We start from the raw sequence: 25,223 nt of genomic DNA on the forward strand, positions 1-25,223 counted from the left end.
TCTTACATACAATAGAGAAACTATTATAAAATGATCCAATAAAATGAATACGTTCTTATTTTCTTTGGTATTTTTGTCACATTCAGATTGGCAATGATTGCTGGGTAACCTTTATATCACTACAACGCTATGACAACGAACTCATTGTTGGCAACGAGACGGTTGCCTTTGTCAAAAAGTGGTAACGTGAATGTGTCACTATGAAACAAAGCATGCACACTTCGAACAAAATTACCCCCCAAACTCTGAGAAAAGGGCTAGAGACAGAGGCGCAGGTGATATGTACGTTTACTAGATTTTCCGCTAAATCAAGCATTAGTGTATTTACAATAACACTCAAAAGTGTGCTGCTAATGCTTAGACCAGAAACACATAGTAGCTAGCTAGCCTCGCTGCTAACAAGTACAACTTTATCGTGCTGATATGCTCTCACACGCCACCCTCATTGAGGCAAAAGTAATGTTTGCCTCAAATGTCTTTCACATGCCCTTTTATGTAAAGTCAGAGATTCTAAATAGGTTTTACACATACATGAAATACATTTCCTATTTAATGAATGCAAAGTAATGCTGCCAGCATTACTCCGTAGCAAATTACGTTAGATGTCAGTTCAAGCTGGTTGGAGAAGGCACTTTCAACACCGAGCCACCAGCCAAGAGACCAACAGTGGTCGGGAGCAATGTACTTTTCGTGGGTTTGTATAAAATACTGTAGCCGTAATGCCGCCAGCGGTGAGGCTTTGTAGTTTACCAAAGTCGTACTAAAACATTTTGACAGAAAACAGGAAATGTGAGGTCCTGACGTGTGATTCCGGAAATTATGTAGTTTGGAAATGATGCCGTAAGCTCGCCAATCACAGCCAAGGGGGTATCCGACTCTCTCTGACTCTTTAAGAAAAGTTAGAAAAAAGCGTTCCTCTCCGACCAGCTCTCCGAGGGCTCGGATGGGCGTTAACACCTGGGTGAAGGTGTTGACAAGGCGTGCCAAGGTGTGCTAAAGTGTCCCTCTACGACCGAATCGGAGAGAATTGTAGAAGTAAAAAACGGCCTTAAGGGTCCTGGAGGCGTACAGGTCCTGTAGAGATGGCAGATTGCAGCCAATCACCTTCTCAGCAGAATGAATGATACTCTGCAGTCTGCCTTTGTCATTTGCAGTGGTAGCAGCGTACCAGATGGTGATGGAGGAGGTAAGGAGGAACTTCTTCAGCTGCTGCAGGAAGTACATCCTCTGTTGGGCTTTTTTGATGAGGGAGCTGAACATCACTTGAGGTCCTGGGAGATGATGCTCCCTAGGTAGCGGAAGGACTTCACAGTGTCGACTGGGGAGTCACTCAGGGTGATGGGGGTGGGTGGGGCTGGGTTCTTTCTGAAGTCTACAACAATCTCCACTGTTTTCAGAGCGTTGAGCTCCAGGTTGTTCGGTCCACACCAGGTCACCAGATGATCAATCTCCCACCTGTAGGCGGACTCATCCCCATCAGAGATGAGCCCAATGAGGTGGGGTGTTGTCAGTGCACTTGAGGAGTTTGATGCACTGGTGACTGGAGGTGCAGCTGTTGGTGTACAGGGAAAAGAATCGAGGGGACAGAACGCAGCCTTGAGGGGAACCGGTGCTTATGGTCCGGGAGTCAGAGACATGCTTCCCCAGCCTCACGTGTTGCCTCCTGACAGAAGGCGTCCTTTAATTTTTGATATGTCTCATATTAGTACTCCTTCATCCAAACATCTAAAACTTAGGCTAATCTGTAAAATAATACTATTTTCCAGTGTTTTTGTTCTTTTGGCTATTCCAAAATGTATTTTTTATTATACAGTATTTGTTAGTTTCAGGTATGGCTTTCCTTATTGAACGCTTAGGTCTGCATTTCTGTGTCCTGTTTTTACTGCATATGTCACTGGACTTGGCATGTATTTCATGAAGCAACCTGCTGTTTTCTCTCTCTCTCTCTCTCTCTCTCTCTCTCTCTCTCTCTCTCTCTCTCTCTCTCTCTTCTCTTTCTCTTTCTCTCTCTCGTCTGATGTTCTTATCTTGAGCATTTGTGCATCTAAGCCCTCCACTTCTTTTCCAGTCCTGGCTCAATCCAGTTTGCTATACATTTCAAAGCAGCAGTAAACATGTTGTACAAAATCATTGGTTTCCCTTTGTAGTATTTCTGACATGAGATAAAACAATTCTGGTAAGGCAGCATTCAAGTATCACATACTCGGTATTGTGTCTTGGGTTCAGGTAGTGTATAAAACTTTCTTAAACTATCCTCGACTACAATTTGAACTATTATGCCAAGGTGCTGGTGGTACAGGACAGAGAAGCCTGGCTAGATATAGATGTGTTGGCATGCCAGTGGCCGACGGGTTTTCATCCTATATGTCTTATCCAGACTATGTTTGACTGAGTCAGATCAGACCGGCTCTAATTCTAGTAGGCACCAAGTAGGAGATCCAAGTCTAGTTTGCGGACTTGGTAGCCATGATTCCCAGCCTTTCTTGGGGAGATCCCATCGAGACATAGGCTGGTATCTCCGGCGAGAGTAGATCAGTAATCAAAGGATCAGAAAGCTGTCCCATATCCAAAATTCAATAATGGTGGAGCTGTATATCCGCACTGTATCAGGGCCACCTTGCAGTTAATGAGGAGTTGGTGTGGCGCTAGACCATTATTATGTGGCTAAGATGTCACCCCATCACATTTGGCAATTTGAATTGTCTATCAACAAACTGGTGCTGGTGGACAGATTCTGCAATAGAGCCACCGTTTGAGCCACTGCAGTCTATCCTGGTTCACATTTTGTCTCTTAAAATGGTAATACTAAACTAGATAAATGATGTGCTATCTCTAGTTCTCCAGTCATGTGTCAGTTTTTTGGTTGGCACCACTGCAAGATCTCTAGCCATGTTGGAATATCTGTGTAACAAGTAGGTGGAAGGTGATCAGATCGAAACATCTTTGGAATAACATTGCTCACTGCCTTTTTATCCCTTGTAATTCCTTTTAAGGTCTTGGCCAACATGTGCAGGGGAAAATCAGATTACCTTGGGTTTTTGTGTGACAAGATTGCCACATTGCATTTACATTGCGTATACACAAAGCATCTGAAGTTGCACTTAAAGTGTCAAACTAAAAGTTTGAAAGATTGGTTGACAACAAGGCATGATTGATGGCAGTGAGTAGGCCTGCGCTACAAATGAGGGGCTACGAATTCAATAAAAAAGGAATATACTACTAGCAGACAGAGTATCACACCGTTTTCAAAACGTATCTGTATGATGATGCGTTTATGTGGACAGGAACTAGTTTGATTGTCCAATGAAACATTTAATTTCATTTCAAATATGACTGAATCATTTTGGTTGGTTGGAGACTTTAGCGTATCCTTTACAAGCTCCACGTTTTCCCCACAATTGAGACTGTAGCCTATATTTTAAGTGATTCTGCATTTTCACACCAATACATTGTGACGTGGAATGATAGGAACTGACATTTTCCGTTTGATTGGTAGTTGGTCTTCGTAAGTAAGGAGTCCTCTCAACTTCTTCTAAGTTCTCCTAGACTTATGTGCTAGGTTAAGCACTAAGGGGCTATTTGAATTACTGTTAATCCAAAAAATAATACTGAGCCCTTTGGAACAGATCCAAACCTGGAGTCAACAAAAGATAGCTCGGACAACCCACTGAAAACACAGGACATAAAAGCCTCAGGCTTTTCAGTGTTTCTCCAATTGAGAGAAGTTCTGGGGTAGGCAGGGATCTTAAAACAAATGGATTACCATCATTAATGTTCGAAGCCTTAATATACAGTGATTCAGTATTCCTTGTTCTGTAGAATGGTGTATCTTTTTTCAGAATGATAAAAAAAAACTTCACCTGTGTTTGCTTGATAAAAGTGTACACTTGCATACACTTCTGGCTGATTACTTTTACTTTGCCACCTGCTTCTGGATATGCTCAGCACTGATTCCCTGAGGATTAAAAAACAGTATAATCAGGATTACATACAAGCAATGTTACTGTGACATAACTTTACATAATGCATTACCTGTCCCAGGCCTATGCCATGTCTGCAGGGTGCTTGTGCATGGCAAACTTTGTGGTATACTTCTCTTCCTCATGCCGAAGTGAAGCGGTCTGGTAAAGCAAGGGCAACAGGATGGCTGCACAGAACTCATCCTGCCGCACAGGAGCATGACTAACTGCTTAACTGCACAGGCTCTGCCTTAGCGTGAAACCTCATCTATAGTTCAAACCAATATGTCAGAGATGGTTCAAGACTTGGTGTTATTTGTGTGCTTAAAACACGAGAACTCGACTCATGTTCTGTTAGTAAGTTGTTAGTAATATGATAAAGCAATTGTTTATTGTGAGACTTCAAGGACTTGCAAATCAGGATTACAGATTGACAATAATCCATAATCCACTGAATTTTATTTGAATCTTTATTTTGCCTCTTGGACTTCGGTTAGAATGTAAGGGTCTCTGGTTGAATGTCCTGACATTTGGAATACTGTTTCCTAGAAAGGTGTGAAGCCATGGGTGTTTTTTCACCACCTCTCATCTCGGGTCATATCAAAGTACTTTACACAACAAACGCATTACCAAAGACTGGAGATTTTTTGAATGCACACATGAAGTGGGTGTCAAGAGGACCATCAGTCTGAATTTCACAAAAATCTACTTTCATTGTAAAAATACCACTGTATAATTTATTGGCTTATTTCTTTCAGGTCATTTATCCACATCACTCAAAACTAAGTGAAAAAGAGGTAAGTTCCACAATGTTCAGAAATGTAATTTTGTATACTTGTCATGCGTAACATGATTTTAATCATATTATATATCATTTCCCCCCAGAAAACAAGTATTTGCTACCTGTCCTTCCCAGACTCCAATTCAGGTAATTTTTATCCCACAACACAATTCTCACAGACCTGTGTCATTCACAGCTAGGCAAGTCCCCCTGAATATTTTTGGTTTTGACCCATTAACTGGTCATCACTTCTATACAATACGTAGGTCTGGGAAGAGTGACATCAACTATGTTTGGCATATGAGATAAACCTTTTGTTTAAATCAGGGGTCGCCAACCCGTCGATCACGAGACCTTCCCTGTTGATCTCCAAAATTATTTTTAATTAAGTGTCTTCTGAAATGTTTTCTTACGGACTTCGGAAGACCAACATCAGAAAAGATCTCCGCCTGAGTCATGGGTTCTTATTGTTCTCAGCTGTGCTCACCAGAATGAGGATTCTTAAATTGAACACGCATTCTCTGCACCTGGATGTTCATACAGAAATGCCCAGCAAGCTATTTAAATCCAAGGATGTCTGTAGAGTTGATGTGAACGTAATCAACAACGATTTCTCACAAATTCAGCCCTTCCCACTTAATGCCAGAATATCTGCCCAATGTAGAGAGATTTCCAACATTCTGACAGCTCATTACCTTGAAAACTAGGCTCAAGTCGTGTGCATAACATCCTTGAGCGCTCTTAAATGTCGTAGTAATGTTGGTTATCGGCCAGTTTGTTAAAAATAACGACATCCTAAGTCTATTTATAGATTAACTTTATGTATGACCTTACCCAAACCAACGGTTTCGAGACAGATATTTGTCTATTTTAACTTCTACAACTCATTAAAACCCTGTACGTGTTTCTAAATATTAATATTAATGTGTACGGTGACTCGTTACATGAGTACGTCAAACTACATAACTAAAGATGTGAAACTAAAGAAAGAATGATGTGGGTGGATAAACTGTTATAGCTTTTAAATGCCCACTTTTTAAGACAGCTAGGTCATTTTGAAACCATATTTCTTGCTTAAACTTTGCTACAAGTAATGCCACTATAAAACAAGGTAAATCAAATAAATCGATTATTTGTAAACATCAGCAAAGCTGCTCTGGGTTAACAGAACTGCCCAAGTGAAGTGAAATGGCTTCCGACCCTGCTTGCTAGCATTTACCACGTTGTATCAAACTAACCTTTCTTGGCCGGTAATGTTCCTATATCCACATCGTAGAAATAGATCAATTTGATTGACTCATCACGTGAGATTTTTTCTATTCTTTCCTACTACTGAGGACATGGTGTGAAGGCTTTGGAGGGCGGAACTCGGACTGAAGCTTGTAGGACCTCTTCTGTTCCATCTTACATGCAGCCCTTGGGCCAAATTCTACAGAACAACAATATTGATCATTATTGTTATGCAGATGATACACAGGCATATCTGTCTCTCTCACCAGATGACTACAGCTCAAAAGACCCATTCTGTCAATGTTTAGAGCAAATCAATAATTGGAAGAGCCCACATTTTCATCAACTAAATAAGGACAAAACTGATCATTGTGGTTGCCAGCAAAGCGAAGAGAATTAGCATTTGTAGATACCTCGACTCTTGAGCACAGAGTTTTAAATCCTAATGTCTTCATAGACTTAATGTTTATTAGCTGTCTGATGCTGCCTCGTCTGTCTTGTTGTTTTGTGACAATGACAATAAAGTACTTTGAACTTGAACTTGACCCACTTTAACCAGCCATCACGCCCTTATCATCTTAAAAATATCCATAAATAAGTGTCTCGTGACCCTTAAAGACCAAAAAACAGCTGCAGCTCATTCAAAATGCTCCTGCTAGAGTTTTATCCAGGACCAAGAGACCAGAGCACATAACTCAAGTCTAAAATCTTTACCCTGGCTTCCAGTTAGTTAGCAAGTAGTTCTGGGTTTAGGCCCCAAATACATCTCTGATCTGTTTAAAGACTCCTAGTAAGGACTGAACTCTGCTAGGTCAGCAAACTCTATTCTTAATGTTTATATTCTTATATTCTTACTACCCACACGGTTAGCTGTGTTGCTCATTCCACGAATGCACGAACCTCACAAGTTGTGCCTTGTTGTAAAGGTGACTAATCAGGCTTTCCAAGAATATAATAATTGATATTGTTAAAGGGATTGAATAATCGACTGAAATAACGTTTCAGAACTTTTTAGTTTATTTATGTAAAGCACCCATTATGTAACCTATTCTGTTGTGTAACCTCAGTTATTGTCCAGTTCAAAGGTTGGATACCTCGGCAGCTACCCAGTTAATCTTTCAAGATGAAATGTAGTGCCAGCTTTCTCCAGAATAGGCGAGGTGTCTCCTCTGGAGTACCACAGTCAGTCATTGTATAGATGCCTCTGTGTGTGGGAACGAGTTGTATGGAAATTTGGCACATAGATGTGAACTTGCCTTGTAGCTTGTGCACTGTGGGTGATTTTAGAATCACTTGGGTCAATAGAAAGGCATGTGGGTTGCCACAGCAATGAGGTCCATGCCATCATAATGAGAAATATGTAAAGAGGTAATATATTTTACCACTTTTTGGAGTTTTTTACTGTGTCAGCATGAGGGAGAAAGTGGGAGAGAGAGAGAGAGAGAGAGTAAGTCAAATATACAGGAATGCCACCCAGATGATTTCAAGATGGCTTTATAGTTCTGACTTAGTGATGACTTTGTCAGACATCTGGTTTGGCATTGGAGTGCTGCCCCGTCCTGTTGTTTTTCCATGAGGAAAGTAAGAGATGGTGATATTCACTGGAAAGCAGAGGGAAGGCATGTAAGCATTGGCCCAGCCTCTTGAACACAATCAAGTCTAGTCAGAATAAAATGTTTGTTATTTAGTTGTGCATTAATGCAGTCCTTGTCCCTAATGGTGAAGTTATGGATAGCTGAAAAGGGAGTAGAAGAACATTGTAAGTTTGTGTGTTTGCCAGCTTAGGCTTGACTCAGGGAAAAGGACGTCCCTGCCATGCATAGTCCCATGAGATGTCTGCCATTCAACATGACTCTCATGACTAATTGGGAATGAAGCAATCTCAGGTCTGATCACCCTGTAGCTGGCCATCTTGGCGAGGGTGTCTAGTGTCAAGGCCGAAACACTCCAATGAACTAAGGGAACACTACTGATGATGCGTCCCAAATTACAACCCTTGCTCCCTTGCATCCACCATTCATCACCAACACGGAACTCTTATGTATGGGTGTGCACAAAGGAAATCTACTTCTTATTCTGTGTTTCATAAACTGAGTGTCATTATTGTTGAAATGAAACCAATCTCCGTGGTTCAGCGGCAGATCCTATTATTTATTGCAGCAGAGAGAAGGGGAACCTCTGTTGCCCACGTCACTGGTCACCTCCAGAGCATTACTGCCTCCTTAACCCTTGTGTCGGTAGTAACCACCCTGAGCTTTTAGTGACCTGGTTCCCACAGCCAAAAGGCTACCACAGAGGAGGGAGGTCAGTGTGGGGTGTGTGCAGGAGGACCAGAGTGCTGAGCAGGATTAGCAGTAAGGGCTGCTTTTTATAGACACACTTTGTACACCTATACAAGCAGTTAAAGAGGACGATGAACTAATCCATCAGTCACACCCTGTTGGTTTTCTCACAAATCTAAATCTAAACTAAAGTTTGAGCACACACTGACATCTCGGCCTTTATCCACAAAGTTTTTTATCTTGCCACTAAGGCCACTGCCAGACTAAGAGCAAGGCCACACTAAGCGGATTTTCATACTTTCCGGAACGTAACCTTGACAAACTGGCCTCCCGGCCAGATAAATCTGCCATTTGGAGCGTTACTTTCCGTCAAGGTTAGAATCCCCTCTCCAGAGTGGGAAGGTTGCAATCTACCCTGCTATCAGGGCCTGTCTGGCCGCAAATCGGGTTTGAATCCGCGAATCTGATGAAGTAATTATCCCACGTGAACGCTGGAGGCTGTCAAGTAGTCACGTACATCTTCCCATTCGCAATAAAAACAAAAAAATGTAAGTCTTCTGTTCTGTTTATGGCTGGCAAACAACGATCTAAGAAGGGCACGTTTTATTCACTGAGTTACCAAAGCAGTCTTCTTTATGGGGACTAATTTACACTGCACTGAATTACACAACTAATATTACTAGATACATATAATAGTGGACATTACACTAGGCAACATGGATCTCATTCATATCTCATCCAGTCGAAATCTTAGCAGGATTGAACACATCTTTATTACAGCGTATCAACATAAGAACAGAACATAGCTAAATCTCCGCTTAGCGTGCTAATCACTACTAATAGCACTAGAAGGTAGCCCAAAATGTGGTATTTAATACACACGATCTATCACAGCAGCAACTTCATGAAAACCCTTACTTTCATTAGGTATGCACATAATGCATCACATACAGGTCGAACAATGATGATTTAAGCATAGGAAATGTATAAGGCACAGTATGGTCAACTACTTGGCGACAAACTGAACTGTCACCAACTTAACTAGTTGTAACTTGTCGTCTTCTTCTACGAGTCTTCTTCTCCATTTCCGGTAGCACCCTTCACAGCGCCACCAACAGGCCTTGCATATGTACTACAGCATATTCACTAGTTTCAATGGGTGTGTGTGGCCGTAAAACAGCGCAGCACAGCTTTGTCTGGCCGCGATTGACTAACCCCGAATACGTTCCGGAAAGTATGAAAATCCGCTTAGTCTGGCCTTGGCCTAAGCCGATTTTCATACTTTCCGGAACGTATTCGGGGTTAGTCAATCGCGGCCAGACAAAGCTGTGCTGCGCTACGGCCACAGACACCCATTGAAACTGGTGAATATGCTGTAGTACATATGCAAGGCCTGTTGGTGGCGCTGTGAAGGGTGCTACCGGAAATGGAGAAGAAGACGACGACAAGTTACAACTAGTTAAGTTAGTGACAGTTCAGTTTGTCGACAAGTAGTTGACCATACTGTGCCTTATACATTTCCTATGCTTAAATCATCATTGTTCGACCTGTATGTGATGCATTATGTGCATACCTAATGAAAGTAAGGGTTTTCATGAAGTTGCTACTGTGATAGATCGTGTGTATTAAATACCACATTTTGGGCTACCTTCTAGTGCTATTAGTAGTGATTAGCACGCTAAGCGGAGATTTAGCTATGTTCTGTTCTTATGTTGATACGCTGTAATAAAGATGTGTTCAATCCTGCTAAGATTTCGACTGGATGAGATATGAATGAGATCCATGTTGCCTAGTGTAATGTCCACTATTATATGTATCTAGTAATATTAGTTGTGTAATTCAGTGCAGTGTAAATTAGTCCCCATAAAGAAGACTGCTTTGGTAACTCAGTGAATAAAACGTGCCCTTCTTAGATCGTTGTTTGCCAGCCATAAACAGAACAGAAGACTTACATTTTTTTGTTTTTATTGCCATTGGGAAGATGTACGTGACTACTTGACAGCTTCCAGCGTTCACGTGGGATAATTACGTCATCAGATTCGTGGATTCAAACCCGATTTGCGGCCAGACAGGCCCTGATAGCAGGGTAGATTGCAACCTTCCCACTCTGGAGAGGGGATTCTAACCTTGACGGAAAGTAACGCTCCAAATGGCAGATTTATCTGGCCGGGAGGCCAGTTTGTCAAGGTTACGTTCCGGAAAGTATGAAAATCCGCTTAGTGTGGCCTTGCTCTAAGAGACGCTCCAAAAGGCAGATTTGTCTGGCCGGGAGGCCAGTTTGTCAAGGTTCCGTTCCAGAAAGTATGAAAATCGGTTTAGTTAGGCAGTGACCTAAAGGGCAGGCCACACTAAGCGGATTTTCATACTTTTGCGGAAAATAACTTGACAAACTGGCCTCCCGGCCAGATAAATCTGCCATTTGGAGCGTTACTTTCCGTCAAGGTTAGAATCCCCTCTCCAGAGTGGGAAGGTTGCAATCTACCCTGCTATCAGGGCCTGTCTGGCCGCAAATCGGGTTTGAATCCGCGAATCTGATGACGTAATTATCCCACGTGAACGCTGGAAGCTGTCAAGTAGTCACGTACATCTTCCCAATCGCAATAAAAACAAAAAAATGTAAGTCTTCTGTTCTGTTTATGGCTGGCAAACAACGATTTAAGAAGGGCACGTTTTATTCACTGAGTTACCAAAGCAGTCTTCTTTATGGGGACTAATTTACACTGCACTGAATTACACAACTAATATTACCAGATACATTTAATAGTGGACATTACACTAGGCAACATGGATCTCATTCATATCTCATCCAGTCGAAATCTTAGCAGGATTGAACATATCTTTATTACAGCGTATCAACATAAGAACAGAACATAGCTAAATCTCCGCTTAGCGTGCTAATCACTACTAATAGCACTAGAAGGTAGCCCAAAATGTGGTATTTAATACACACGATCTATCACAGTAGCAACTTCATGAAAACCCTTACTTTCATTGGGTATGCACATAATGCATCACATACAGGTCGAACAATGATGATTTAAGCTTAGGAAATGTATAAGGCACAGTATGGTCAACTACTTGGCGACAAACTGAACTGTCTGCACCAACTTAACTAGTTGTAACTTGTCGTCTTCTTCTACGAGTCTCCTTCTCCATTTCCGGTAGCACCCTTCACAGCGCCACCAACAGGCCTTGCATATGTACTACAGCATATTCACCAGTTTCAATGGGTGTGTGTGGCCGTAGAACAGCCCAGCACAGCTTTGTCTGGCAGCGATTGACTAAACCCGAATACGTTCCCGAAAGTATGAAAATCGCCTTAGTCTGGCCTTACTCTAAGTTGCACTAAACGTTTTCCCCTAAATCCTATTCACAAAACTGCTGAGACCACCTTTTACAAAAGGAAAAGTGAGGACTGACAAGTCTAATGCATGAATTTATTTTCAATGACCTCGGTTGATGAGTGACAGGTCTGTGCAGGTGAGTAAATTGCTTACTGCAAAGAACGATAAATAAAAAGTAGACAGGCTAAAAATTCCATAATAATGAAGTATGCTAGCCACAGACAAAGTGTCTTTGCGCAGTTTTAAAAATACATCTGTATGTTGACACATTTGTGTTAAGTCGAGTTAGCTAGTTTATTTGTATGATAACAGAGTTAAATTCAATTCAATTCAATTATGGAACTGAGTGAGTTGTTTCTGTAGGGTGGTGGTGACATATTGCATCCCTTGCAACTTGTTTCACACTCTATAATAGGTGGCTCCCGATTGAGACGTTGTCTTTTCAGTAATTCTGCATATGCATTCAGAAACATTGTAACGTGGAATCATGGAAACTGCTGTTTTCTGTTCATTTGCGAGTTGGGAGCCTTCTCTACTCATTTTTAGTTCTTCCAGAGTTAGGTGCTTCTTTTAGCACTGAGGGACTTACTCTTAGTCAAAAACATGAGTAGTCCCAAAGTTAGGACTGACCCTGACTGGCTCTCCTAACTTTTGTGTCTTCAAAATCAGCAAGTTCGGAGTTACTTTAACTTTTTTGGTGAAGACTGGCTCTGAGCTGTGCTCTGGTGAGAAATAGTAATACCAGAAAGTTCATCTGTCCATCATTTCTGAATGTTTGGAAGAAAAATGTTAACATCTTCAAATTCTGATGGGATGATCATTCCTATTTGGATGGCAGGCTCATTGCATATGGTCTTAAATGGCTGACAAACACTGCATACATACAAATACATGCAAACAAGCATGCACACGCAAGTGGGGAAAGGCCACTGATAGGAGCTTTGAGTTCCTTGACTTTTTGTCAGAGCTGAAGAATGTAGGAGTGGCTCTGAAAGAGGAAACACCCTAAAGCTGTGTGCGTGCGCTCTTGCGTGCGTGCGTCTGTGCGTGCGTGTTCTCCTCTTCGGAATGACTTTCAGAGAGTATGTGAACTTGACCCAAGATTCCAGGGTCCTAATGGCTCTGTGGCTTTCAACCTGCATGCTTTCAGGCTATCGACTTGAGTTTGGACACACCAAAACCAAGAATGATATATCTTGATAAATTACATATAGTGGCAAATTTGTCTTGAGGGCTTATGTCTCAAATTCTCTTGTGAAACATAAAGATAAAACCGTATTCAGCTGCTCTAATCTAGTTAACAAGCGTACTGTTAAGTTGATGTAGATATGCCCCCCATTTTATGACTAACAAGTGTCACAGTGTCTGTGAATAACATAACTGTGAATGACTTATTTATTAGAATAATTATTATTTTAAATGTATTGTTTTCTCTGTGGGCCTTTTATTGTTATTCAATTTCTTTATGTTCAAGGTAACCAAGGAAAATTATTTTCTATGAGAAATTGTATAAATAGAAATACTTACACATCTACTGTTGTTTTCTGCCTTGAGGATAAATCTCCCTTTTGTGCCAGCATGTGTGTCTAATGTTTTATCCAGTATCTGATCAATTGGGAGGGGACAGGCAACCTTCATGACACATGTCCTTCCTGTTTCCCCTTCCTACTGGCAGGTTGCCTGGGTGACACACAGTTCTGCTTCCGTTTCCGGCAAGCATCAGGCAGGCAGTTGTCACTAGGATGCTTTCTTGACCGTTGTGACCGAGATGCACCCGTCAGCCTCAAGGTTAGTTACATGGATTTGTAAATTTGTCAGAAAAAAATATAAAAATTCTCTGAGAAGTCATACATTTACGTGAAAAATGATGAAAAATAGACAGCATCGTTGAACAGGAAATGGCACACATTGACCAAAATGTTAGTGAGGAGGTGCAACAGTAGGCTATGGAAATGTGAAATGTCTAGGCCTATACCCGGCCGATAGAAGACTCTTGGCTTTCAAATTAAGTTGATAGCAGATTATCATAAACATGTGCAAAAGTGATTGGGCAGGCTAAAGGCTGTTTATTACTTTCACAAAATAGCTTGCCTTAGTCTCAGCCATTGAGAAATTGGTTCAAGTTGAATGTTTACATTGAACACGATGTGGGCTTTGTAGCAGGTTCAGTTGACTGTAAACGGGAGTGTTGTATCGGTGGCTGAAGCTAAATGGCAACGATGGATGGCCAAATCTAATGACTGTTGTGTAGCTTCGCAGTTAGAAAGGACCTGTGCCATTCTCATCCACTGTGCCCACTGTGCCATTCTCATCCACTGCCCACTGCGACATTCTCACTCGTTCGGGGACATTTTTTTTTTTATCCCCTTCCCCAGCTCTCTGACATTTTTCTCTCCAATGGCCCTAATATGCCATCATAGAGGCCTTTAGACAGCCCTTATCTTTTTTTCATTAATTTTTTTGTATCAATTTACTTTTCTAGAGAGACCAGGGCCATTTCTATGGTTATGTCTACTTCAGGCAGGTGCGGGACAAGTCACTCAAAAGGGGCTACTTTCAGAAGGTAAGCATGCGGATCTGATAGTTTGTGAGTGTGTCAGTTTGTTTCTTTGAATTATTAACTTTTTTAGAGTGTCTGTAGTGCACTGATGTGCTGTTCTTTTGGTGAATTGTTTATATTTAACTCAATATTTGTTAACATCCATGTCATAAGTGTCATGGTGATTCAGAGAAGATGGTGACCGTGTGTGTGTTTTTGATAATGTATCCTTATATTGTGCCAGTTTTTGTTTTCATATTACATTTTATTAACTAGCCTACTTGTGCTTACTTTTTCATTTAGTTTTTGTTGTTGGCTCCAACTAAAAATACTAAATGAAAAAAAAATAGTCCAGGGTGAACCTGTTTCCGAGGTTTTTTTTTTCCGTTTTTTTTCCCGTTGTTTTTCATGACTAAATCAAGTCAGGAAAAGCATAAATTAATTGTGTTTTTTATAGTCCCTAGTCCTGATCAGCAAGCTTCCATATGTGACCTTCTTTCACTCACTGCTGAAGTTGCTAGCTCCAGAATACTTTGAGAAGCAGGAGCCTTGCCTTGAAGCGGGTAAGCAGGAGACAAATTGGCAAAGAAAAGACCCACGATAGAAGTATGGTGCCCTTTGAACTAGCTCTGAATGTAACTCTAGTTTAAATTGAATTTAAAATTGTGTAGGTTTGTGTCATTTCTTTGCGTTTTTGATGTCTTTCATCTGAAAAACAGGCTGGAAACAGAAGGATTTTTTTGTTGAATGTCTAAATTCTGATATTCTTCTGATCTGATGTTCTTTAGCCTGTAATGACATAGATCGTTGGCCCACACCATCCCCTGGAAAAATACTGAGTCTCCCCATCATGGGGGTAGTCATGAAGGTAAAGCTTCTCTCTCTCTCTCTCTCCATTAAAAACATGTCTAGTTGTGTGCCATTTCTTCATGAATCTTAATAACTATGATTTGGTTCTTCTCTCAGCTGCGTATACCTACATGTTATGACAAGCCAGGAACCTCTCAGCTGGTGCAGTCAACACAGGTAATTGATTGATGACTGTCTAATCTGTTGGTCAGACTGATATCAGTATGTTGATAACTGTCTCACAGATCATTCAATAACTTTGACGTTACTCTTCTTCTGCACGTGGTTACAGGGTGACACCCTTGTGTCAATTGTTCTTCCCACTATACACGAGGTAGACTTGTTCAGGTGAGTACATTTTCTTCTCTCCCTCTTCAATGGTGTTGATAGTTAATTATTTGCTTAATTTTCCTTGGGTATAAATAGTTTGTGACATAACATGTTTACAATGATTGACAGTTAATGCTGACTACAAATTAAACCCTGGCTAAAAATGGCAGCGGTGAGCTTCTCAGATGTCCATTTTCCAGCTGAGAAGCTCACTGCTACCAACTAGTGGTACTTTTTAAAAGTGCAGGTTTATCATGTTATTGAGTGTACTGCCCCCTGGCTGCATTTCTTTTTGCAATTTTCAGAGAGCTGAGCGCTACTGCAAAGTATTGAAGTTCAACTGGGTCTGGGGTGATGCTAGAGGTGAAGAGGGGTATCTGTAGAAAGAGGGGCTGAACTAGTAAAATGTGATCTTAGCCCTACCTTAAAGGACTGAAACCCAATTAATAGTCCAAGCACACATTTCGGGGTGACCGATGTTGTGGCGCTATAGGAGTCAGAACTGAACATCATGTAGTTTCTATGACCACTTGTATGACAATGTAGTTATTGTTTGTTTACATGTTCTAATGTTACATCTAATCACGAGTAACTTTATTAATATAGTAATATGTCTGTGCAAACAGCATATTTGAGAGATTTAGAGTAAATGCAATTGAGGAGAAGAAAAATTGGAATCAGGAGTGCGAGACTGCTAAATATGTCAAGGGCAGATAGTGGGAATACCTTCTTGTTCAACAGATGAGGGAGATGGTAGAGGAGCAGTTCTTTGGCTGCACACTGTGACCAGGGTCACACTCCAGAATGTAGAGCTTTGAGTTGCCATGCCATCCAATCAGAGAGTGCAACGTCTGCCCCCATTTCAGTTTTTTGATGTGCGCAACAAGTGTAGCAGACACAAATTTGTATTTGGCGTAATTTTTCCATTGAGCAGCACTATGAATTGGGCTTTACCCCAACAATCACAGACCGCACAGGTCTTCATAGTCTCCCTGGCTCTCAATACAACATCTCAGGCCAGACTGAAATATTGGATGGACACATAAGAGCTGAGTGGGTGATGGATGTGCTCTCTTCTCACCACTTTTTGATATTGGTGTTCCGCTCTTTCTATTTCTCCCTAGGTGTTTCCATCCAGTCTTCTTTCACATTCAGATGTTGTGGGAATTGGTTTTGCTAGGCGAGCCGCTAGTTGTCATGGCGCCCTCTCCATCGGACTCCTCAGACACGGTGCTGGCTCTGGTCAGGTGAGAGGATGAAGGGTTCATTCAAAGCTAAGAACCTAAACACACTTGCAGCAAGCACACTGACTTCCAGCAGTAGGGAAGCCAAATGATTGAAAAGCTTTTGGCAAAATAGAAAAATATATGTACAGTCCAGTTGTCTTGTATCTTGGAATAATGAAATGAAAAAGAATTATGGCTGCAGCTGTAAAGCAGCACTCCTCACTCAATGCAGCACTCCTCACCCAATGCAGCACTCCTCTCGACCTTCTGTTTGTGGCTACTAGGTTGTCTTTAGTGCTGGCTGCGTGGCCGACACACATGTAGAATGACACTCACGCCTCAACACTGTTTTCAGTCTGAAGCGTTAGTAATGTCAGAGGCAGGGATGGATGTCCCTAGGAGTGGGCTGAGAAAGTGACTTCCAGTGAGGCGTGAGGATATGTGAGGGAGATGGGCTGCCTAGCCTTCCATATGGTTTTGTATGAACACTCTGTATGTAGACTTATAGCTATTTTACAAACAATCTTGGATTGTAAAAGTATTAATCATCCTGGATACCCCATCAACCTAATCAAATGATGTCATAATCAGGATCAGGTTAATGTTGCTTATATAGGTCAGTTCGTAGGGGTTGATGTGGGTGGCCTTCCCCCTAGTTATGGCTGTACATATATTGACATGAGGTCTGTATACAACAGGCCTCAATTAAATAGCAACTGGTTACAGCTCATTGCACCATCACCTTATTTTGCAGAGTCAGTTTCATGTTATTTGCCATCTGTGCTTAGCCATAATACCAAACTGATGGCATCCCCATGTAATAAAGGTCAAAATGGAAAAGGATTTAATATGAAATGTTTCCTCACTATTTTTCAACATAAAGAGAAGTCCAGTTTAACACTCACCATCAACATCTGCTTGTTTAACAGCTGCATATCACCACTGCGCTACTGCAGTGACTTCAGACCGTACTTTACCATCCATGACAGCGAGTTCAAGGAATACACCACCAGGACACAGGCTCCGTGAGTACTCTCTTCATTTCAGTTCCTCCAGGACACCGTTGTTTCCTTGCAGAAAACCCTAGACATTCATTCGCCTTTTTCTGTGTGTGTAGTGGTTTCTTGTGGCTCTTTACTGTGTCCCTCTAATTATTGACACATAAAACTGCCCTTTTTTTAGGCTATTTAAAGACCGATTCTTGACTAACTGTAAGACCGAAGTTGAGAGGACTTTGTTAGAACAGTATTGTGAAGTATATCACAGAAGGACATCTCCACCAGTGGTCATACGTTACTGGTCAAACAATAGTTCATTAGGTCCAAAGGGGTTATGTTGGATAGAACCCTCCCATCCTCTCTTTCACTGCTCTCTCCTTTCGATCTATCTTCCTCTTCCCATCCTCTCTTTCACTGCTCTCTCCTGTCTCTCTCTTCATCCTATCTTTCACTGCTCTCTCCTGTCTGTCTGTCTTCTTCCTCCTCCTCCCATCCTATCTTTCACTGCTCTCTTCTGTCTGTCTGTCTTCTTCCTCCTCCCATCCTCTCTTTCACTGCTCTCTCCTGTCTGTCTGTCTTCATCCTCCTCCCAGTCTCTCTTCCTCCCCCTCCCATCCTCTCTTTCACTGCTCTCTCCTGTCTGTCTGTCTTCATCCTCCTCCCAGTCTCTCTTCATCCTCCTCCCAGTCTCTCTTTCACTGCTCTCTCCTGTCTCTTTCTCCTCCCATCCTCTCGTTCACTGCTCTCTCCTGTCTATCTTTTCTTCCTCCTCCCATCCTCTCTGTCACTGCTCTCTTCTGTCTGTCTTCATCCTTTTCCCATCCTCTCTCTCACTTCTCTCTACCTCCTCCTACCTTCTCTTCCTCCTGGAGAACAGTGCCCTCCTCTCAAACCTCACTAGTCCATCAGCCACCTTGCCATATCACAGCTATAAAACAAGTTTTTATGAGCCAGGATTCTTTTCTCTCTCTGCCTCTCATCATTTTAATTTGACCATGGCTGTCCTTTATAACAACAGGGTTTTTCCCACGAACACAATCTAAATGGCTTTTTTAGAAATCAGAACAGGTGATGCTATGTAGGCTGCTGACTTTTTTTCATAAAGTATGGAAGGATGGTATGTTTAGAGAAGGATTTTGCATATCGAGATTTTAATATAGGAGTAGCTCACTAACTGACCATATCACGTATGAAAGTATTGTTGTGTGCTCCGAAATGTAGTGTAGATGGTTGCCAAACACACAAACCTGATTTCTCATATTACAGTAGATTACAGTCATCTGGGTTAGTACTGTCTGGGTGCCTCAATATTAGTGTTGTGCTTATACCTCTGTGCTGTCCAATCTCTGGATTGGATGGAGAAAGGATGAAGAGGTGTCTTTTCTTCTCTGCAGTGGTCTCTTACAGTGGCACAGCATGAAATATAATATATGTATGGTCGAGGTCTGTTCATAGGGACCCACTGTAGGGATTGGAGGTCATTTCCAGAGGTAAATAATGAGTGTGTGTTTGGTTGCTTATGTATGTCCTCCCATACTCTAGGCCATCTGTCATTCTTGGCGTGACAAATCCTTTCTTTGCCAAAACCCTCCAGCACTGGCCTCACATCATCCGGATTGGAGACATAAGGCAGACAGGTACTTGTTCTTCACCATATTTCCAGTGTTGTGTATTCATAACATTCCACGGCAACGTGGGTGCCACAGTCTTTAGAGTTGCCATTCCACACTTGTACAACTTTTTTAAGGTATGAGGTTTTGTATGAAATCTTTTTTAAGTTAGATCCCTTTACCTCTTGAAGGTGAGATGGCCAAACAGATGAAAGTGAAGAAACTGAAAAACCTGAAGACTCTGGACTCTAAACCAGGTGCAGTGTCCTTAGTGCCCTCAGTGACTTGTCTCCCCTAGTCAAGGCCAAACTTAACAAGCTTCTTACATGGCTATATAGAGAATTTTGTAACAAATATGATGAGCATGGTAACTTTCAGTAAAAGTGACATTTGTGACCGCTCATAACTGAATATTTATGTTCTTCGTTAACATTACACATTACAAAATGATTGCGGGTTGTCAGTCATTGTCTGAAATGTCCTGTAGGTGTGTACAGTGCATACAAACCATTCTTGAACAAAGATGAGGACATCATCAAACAGCTACAGAAGGTGACTGACAACTTAACAACTTGACAACATTTGTTTCCTTGCCCCCATGTTTTTAGTGTGCCAATCCTTTATCATTGTTTGTTCTTGCTGTGTCCTAGGGTGTTCAGCAAAAACGTCCGTCTGCAGCCCAGAATGCAATTCTGCGGCGGTATTTCTTAGAGCTAACCCAAAGCTTCATCATACCACTGGTAAGATCAGTCCTGCAGTGGGATTAAGAATGCTCTAAATACAGAAACATCAAGTAACAGTGGTGTCATCTCTCTACTTAGGAGCGATACGTTGCCAGTCTGATGCCCCTACAGAAGAGTATCACTCCATGGAAGGTATTGTGATGTTTTCTCTTGAGAACAGCTTCACTTAAATAAGAGGATGAAATATGTGTGGAGGCTTAGATATTCAGATACATTAATGTTCAGATGCCCCCCCCCTCCCCCCGCTGGCTTCCCTTTCTTGAATAGAGCCCCCCTCAGTTACGTCCCTTCATTCAAGAAGAGTTCATGAAAACGCTGGAGAAAGCCGGTCCACAACTCACGTCTCGGCTCAAGGGGGACTGGATTGGCCTCTACAGGTACCGTCCTGCTACTGAGTGCCTCAGAGCATTTGGGGTGGGATTTCATTGGGATTAGTGGGGTTAGGAGCTACAGCTTCTTTCAAATGATGATGCCAGTTTTTTGAAATTCCTTTTATTGGATTGTTCTGTGAAAGTAACAATAACAGTTGTGATGGAATGTGGTATTGAATGTGGTGGAGCATCCCTCATTGGTTTGACAACATACCAGAATATAGTATTTAATAGTCTCTCTTGGGGACCAAAATATAGTAATTTAATGGCCTCTCTTAGGGACCAAAATAATGTAATTTAATGGTCTTTCTTAGGGACCACTGAACGTTGTGGTCACACGAATATCCATTCAGACATCCACCGATGGCCTAGTCACAAATCTTAGAATTGCTGATCTAGCAGCATGCCTTTCCTCAGTGACCTTGGCTACTGTCTGAGTAATGCCCTCCTCTTGTGTAGGCAATTTCTTAAGTCCCCCAACTTTGATGGATGGTTCCGGAACCGCAGGAAAGAAATGATGCAAAAACTAGAGGCCCTGCACCTGGAGGCACTCTGTGAAGAGGTGAGCATAAAGAATTCTTATGTGTACTGCGAAAGATTCAGAATAGATCTGTCAAGGTCATCAACGCCAACATTGTATGTCTCGGTTAGGTGAATCTCTCTATTTTTTTTTTTTTTCAATCTTTCTCACCTATCTACCTCTATTCCCCTGCATACTCACTAAGGATCTTCAGCTACGGATTCAGAAACACACTGAAGTGGAGGCCGTGGACCTAGTGCTAAAGCTGAAGGACAAACTGGTAGGTTTCAGTACCTGTGAATTCTATTCAGCTATGTTGTCTGCAGCTTTACTCTCAGAAATAAATTGATATTTGTTTGGGGTGGGGGGTGTTGTCCCTTAGACACAAGCAGAGAGAGAGCAGCTGCCTGTTCGAGCAGGTACCCTGGCCAAACTCCAAAGCCACATTGAGTCCATCATCCATTCCCTCCCTGAGGACCTGCAGGGCATCTTGCATAAGCCAGTCACCCTCTGAAACGTAACCCTCTTGTCTCTAACCCCACTGTTGCAACTGGATGGATGCAGTGGATTAACTCTAAATCAGAGCAGGCCAAGACCCCTAATGACCTGTGGACATTTCCTTTTTGTTATTGTTTTTTATTATTATTATTTTTTAAACCAGGATTTTAAGTGCACTTGTTTCCACAGACTAGTGGGATGCTGGTAACAAAGCAAGCTATTCTAAGGACATATCCCCAGACAATGAGAGCCAGATGGCGTTAATCTACTCTGCACAAATACATGGTGTGAAAGAAAGCGTTAAACGTACTGTCATGCACGCAAGCTGGCCTGGGCCAGAAAAATGTCAAAACTTTTCAAGCCCTCTAATTCTTACTGGTAAACAAAATAGATTGGTTGGCAGAGCAAGATTGAGATGAGGCTTGGGATCCCCACGATTGTTTTCGACTTTATGACACAGCTTCAGAGACTGGCTGTATGTTTATAAAGTGACAAAGATACATGAGTTTGACGATGTGCAACTTATGAATTATGATAGTAGAGAACTGTTCTACAGAATTTTTCAGAACTACTGTTTGGAATAAGGAGGCTCAGCCAAATTAAAATCTCAATCTGGTGATGTAACTTGAAGTTACATGACCAGCACAGGGAAGTGAGAGGATGGGGGGAAAAGCAATAAAATGAACCAGCTATGTACATTGAGTATATGATTGGTAATAGTTGACATCTACTAATTCTTAATAATTTATAGATTGTGCATAAGAATCTTGCTATATTGTTAAATATGCCGACCACAAGTTCTAAAAAAGGAAACACTAACCAAACTCCTGTTATCTTTCAAGAGTTTATCAACTCTTGTTGTGGATGTAGCAACCTATTGTTAAACGCAGCTTATTTCCAGTGCAGGGTTCATTATGGAATTGATCTAAAGGGAAACTTTGGGATTTTTAAACTTGGACCCTATTTTCATCTTCTTAGGTCCACATTCCACTAGGGACAAAAACAATCGAAATCAGTCCAGTATTGAGTCATTTTCTACAGTTTGTCTTATTGAGGTAAACAGACACAGGTCTATCTTAGTCTCGCTTTACTTTGAAGCGGATGCATGCCCAATAGGATTTGTCGTAAAGCTGTTTTGCTGTTGCTGGTAATAGTGTTCTTACTTAATACTGGACATATTTCAATTTCCTTTGTAAAAATGTTGACCAAAAAAAGACGGGAAAGTAGAGCCCAGGTTTTTAAAAATAACAAAGTTCCCCTTTAAAAAGCTATACTGTATTTCTCAAGAAACCTCTTCATTTAAAGCTTGAGTCATCATAAATTCACCTGCAAAGGGAAAATAAATAAAATGTTCCTGCTGTCATTGTATTTGACTAGATATAGTGGATGAGCTAATCCTCTTTGGAAACTTTGACATTTGTCAAAGCCTGAAGTAATAATCTGTTTATGTGTTGGATGTTGTATGTGCACAAAAAGGATGATTTGATGTGTGTTTTTGTCGATGTGCCTCAATGATGGCTGATATCAACCTTGTGTCTGATTAGATGCTCTACAGGCATATACAGACTGTAGGCAGCCCTTCATACATTCCTCAGAAAAGGGCAGGAGTTGGCATCTTAACCAATGGCACTGTGTTGATTACATTGCACTAGGGTCTGCCTCCTCTTAGTCATCACCTTTTGGCAAGTGCTCATATACTGCTTCAGCATCTAATATCAGCAATAACATTCTCTAAGTGTACTGTCACTGTAGGTAATTGCAGCTTGAATTCATACTAATTGCATGGTTAGTCATTCCTTTGTTTAAGGTATGGGTTGAAGGAGAGTTTATGTTTACCTTTCAACTACCGGTGCCTTTTACGATTCATCTAAGGTTTCTTGTCTACAATACTGTATATGCATTATTGCCTTTTAAAATTATTTTTACAATGTTTCAGTTGGTGCTCTGGTTTCCAGCTTACTTCAACAAACCATGTGGGTCTGGCATAATGATAAAGCATTCATGATCTATTTGTTCATCTGCTTTACTGTTTTAAATGGACCGTCGGTAACAGGAGTCTTTACCAGTCACTCCCACAGTTTGTGGCTAATGTGATGTCCGATGTCCCGTCTTAGAGTACCAACCCCAGGTGGATTGTGATAGTGTGGAGAAAAGTAAAGAAACGCAAGCTCCCCGAGGTTATTTTATCGTCAGTAATGGTTTGAGTTATGGCAAGTGACACCTGGAACCACCAAAGATTATAACCACTCGGATGTTTTAAGTGTGCAGTTTGAAGTGAATATTTCATCAGAAAAAGATTATCAGATTCCCTGTCTCCATGAGCTTTGTTTTTTCTGTAGAGCAAATGATGAATTATTCCAATTTCTAATGTGGGGAATTTTTTCACATGGCAGAAAAAGTATAAACTAAAAGGTAGTAAACTGAACCTGTGACAGCTGGTTGTTGGACAACCACATATTTTATATTTAAAGAGGAAAATGTATTTTAACATGCTTGAATTTTATATAGAGGTCTATTCTCATACTCTACTATAGAAATGTAATGACTTGCTGTCTTACAGAACCACTGTCCCATTTATGATAGTTTTTCACTATTCTATGAACAAATTTTTTATATTAAATTATGTGAGCTGTTAATGCTTATAGATGTTGTTAGCGTGGAATGTGAAGTATCGTAAATGGGCAGGATTGGCTCATTAAGAACCACAACAATAATGTAAACTAAAGCACAGAAACTATCTATACTTTCAAGTGGAGAAAATAAATTGGCATTAATGGTGTTCTCTGTTGAACCCATAATGTATTGTATTCTGTAACTATTCCACCTGTACAATAATATTTCTTTGCTACAACCATACTCATGACGAATATTTTTCATTTGTAAATAAACTGACAGTACAGTGATATGTAATCTGGTGTCTTTTTTTCCCCCTGGTGTTGTTTAATTACTGGAAATGACATGCTTTTACTGCAATTTTAAATCGATCAATAGATTTGGGTTAAGGGTAACATGGGTTAAAGTGGCTGCCTTGTCCATGCAGTTCCACAACTTGATGTCAAAAACTTCTTCGGATTCATTCATCTTCATAACAATTGTACAATATTGTATTACAATAGTTTGGGTTGTTTTAGGCCTGTGTCTTCACACACTCATACAAAACCAGAATGTATGTTACACTGTGCAATAGCTGATATCTACAAGTATATGTTATATGACCACGGCATCGGTTATGAAATCAAGGTGAGCAAATGAGCATGGAAATCAATTATGAAATCAAGGGCACCTGGGTGCTGCCACACAAGAAGGAACTCAGTCTAACCACCCTGTGCTTACGTGACAGTTAAAAAAATTTAATTTAATTTACCACATGATGCAACAAGCTCTATTAATGTATTTGTACATTAATAAGCAAAATAAAACGAGACCTGTATAGCCCATCATCATTTTACAAGATTATTATTTTTAATAATAAGGTTTTGGAAAATATGTGATGGTTAAAAGTACAGTTTGTAGGATTTAGTAGCATCTAGTGGTGAGGCTGCAGATTGTTAGCAACTGAATACCTCTCTCATCCAAGGGTGTAGGAGAAACTCCTGGGCCATCAGGTTCCATTAAGATGTGAAAGACCCTCTCTAGTGCCAGTGTTTTAGTTTGTCCATTCAGGGTACTGTAGAAACATGGCAGCACAACATGGCAGACTCCATTGAACAGACTCCAACACAACGCTTTGTAGTCACAGGTAAATTATGCATTAATGAAAATATAACTGTATATACTATATTTAATTTATGCTAATAAATCACCCTAAATCCTCCATACTGCACCTTTAAATAACCGCTTGAGAAACCCTGCATTCAGTTCTGTTCAGAAAAATGCATGTGAATGTCGTCTCTAGAGACTTAGACATCAGACCCATTATATCTAACCATAGTTAGCTATACTC

At 41.0% G+C, this 25,223-nt stretch overlaps 1 protein-coding gene across 1 annotated transcript in view; it reads left to right on the forward strand.

Annotated features, from left to right (window-relative positions):
• The window catches only part of dennd6a (DENN/MADD domain containing 6A), a gene marked incomplete at its 5' end in the record, with an annotated part of 40,544 nt that extends 16,505 nt beyond the window's left edge, over positions 1-24,039 (forward strand). The window contains 19 exons of the mRNA XM_080845753.1: positions 4,718-4,756; positions 4,845-4,887; positions 13,272-13,384; positions 14,079-14,159; positions 14,593-14,698; positions 14,924-15,003; positions 15,102-15,161; positions 15,277-15,332; positions 16,439-16,561; positions 17,470-17,565; positions 19,081-19,175; positions 19,340-19,405; positions 19,636-19,700; positions 19,799-19,888; positions 19,970-20,023; positions 20,159-20,268; positions 20,722-20,824; positions 20,988-21,062; positions 21,165-24,039. Of these exons, the coding sequence (XP_080701879.1) occupies positions 4,718-4,756; positions 4,845-4,887; positions 13,272-13,384; positions 14,079-14,159; positions 14,593-14,698; positions 14,924-15,003; positions 15,102-15,161; positions 15,277-15,332; positions 16,439-16,561; positions 17,470-17,565; positions 19,081-19,175; positions 19,340-19,405; positions 19,636-19,700; positions 19,799-19,888; positions 19,970-20,023; positions 20,159-20,268; positions 20,722-20,824; positions 20,988-21,062; positions 21,165-21,296 (1,587 nt within the window). The 3' untranslated portion in view covers positions 21,297-24,039. The remainder of the gene's footprint in view (positions 1-4,717; positions 4,757-4,844; positions 4,888-13,271; positions 13,385-14,078; positions 14,160-14,592; positions 14,699-14,923; positions 15,004-15,101; positions 15,162-15,276; positions 15,333-16,438; positions 16,562-17,469; positions 17,566-19,080; positions 19,176-19,339; positions 19,406-19,635; positions 19,701-19,798; positions 19,889-19,969; positions 20,024-20,158; positions 20,269-20,721; positions 20,825-20,987; positions 21,063-21,164) is intronic.
• Positions 24,040-25,223: the final 1,184 nt, after the last annotated feature.

The sequence above is a fragment of the Sprattus sprattus genome, assembly GCF_963457725.1.
Source record: "Sprattus sprattus genome assembly, chromosome: 10".
Classification (NCBI taxonomy): Eukaryota; Metazoa; Chordata; class Actinopteri; order Clupeiformes; family Clupeidae; genus Sprattus; species Sprattus sprattus.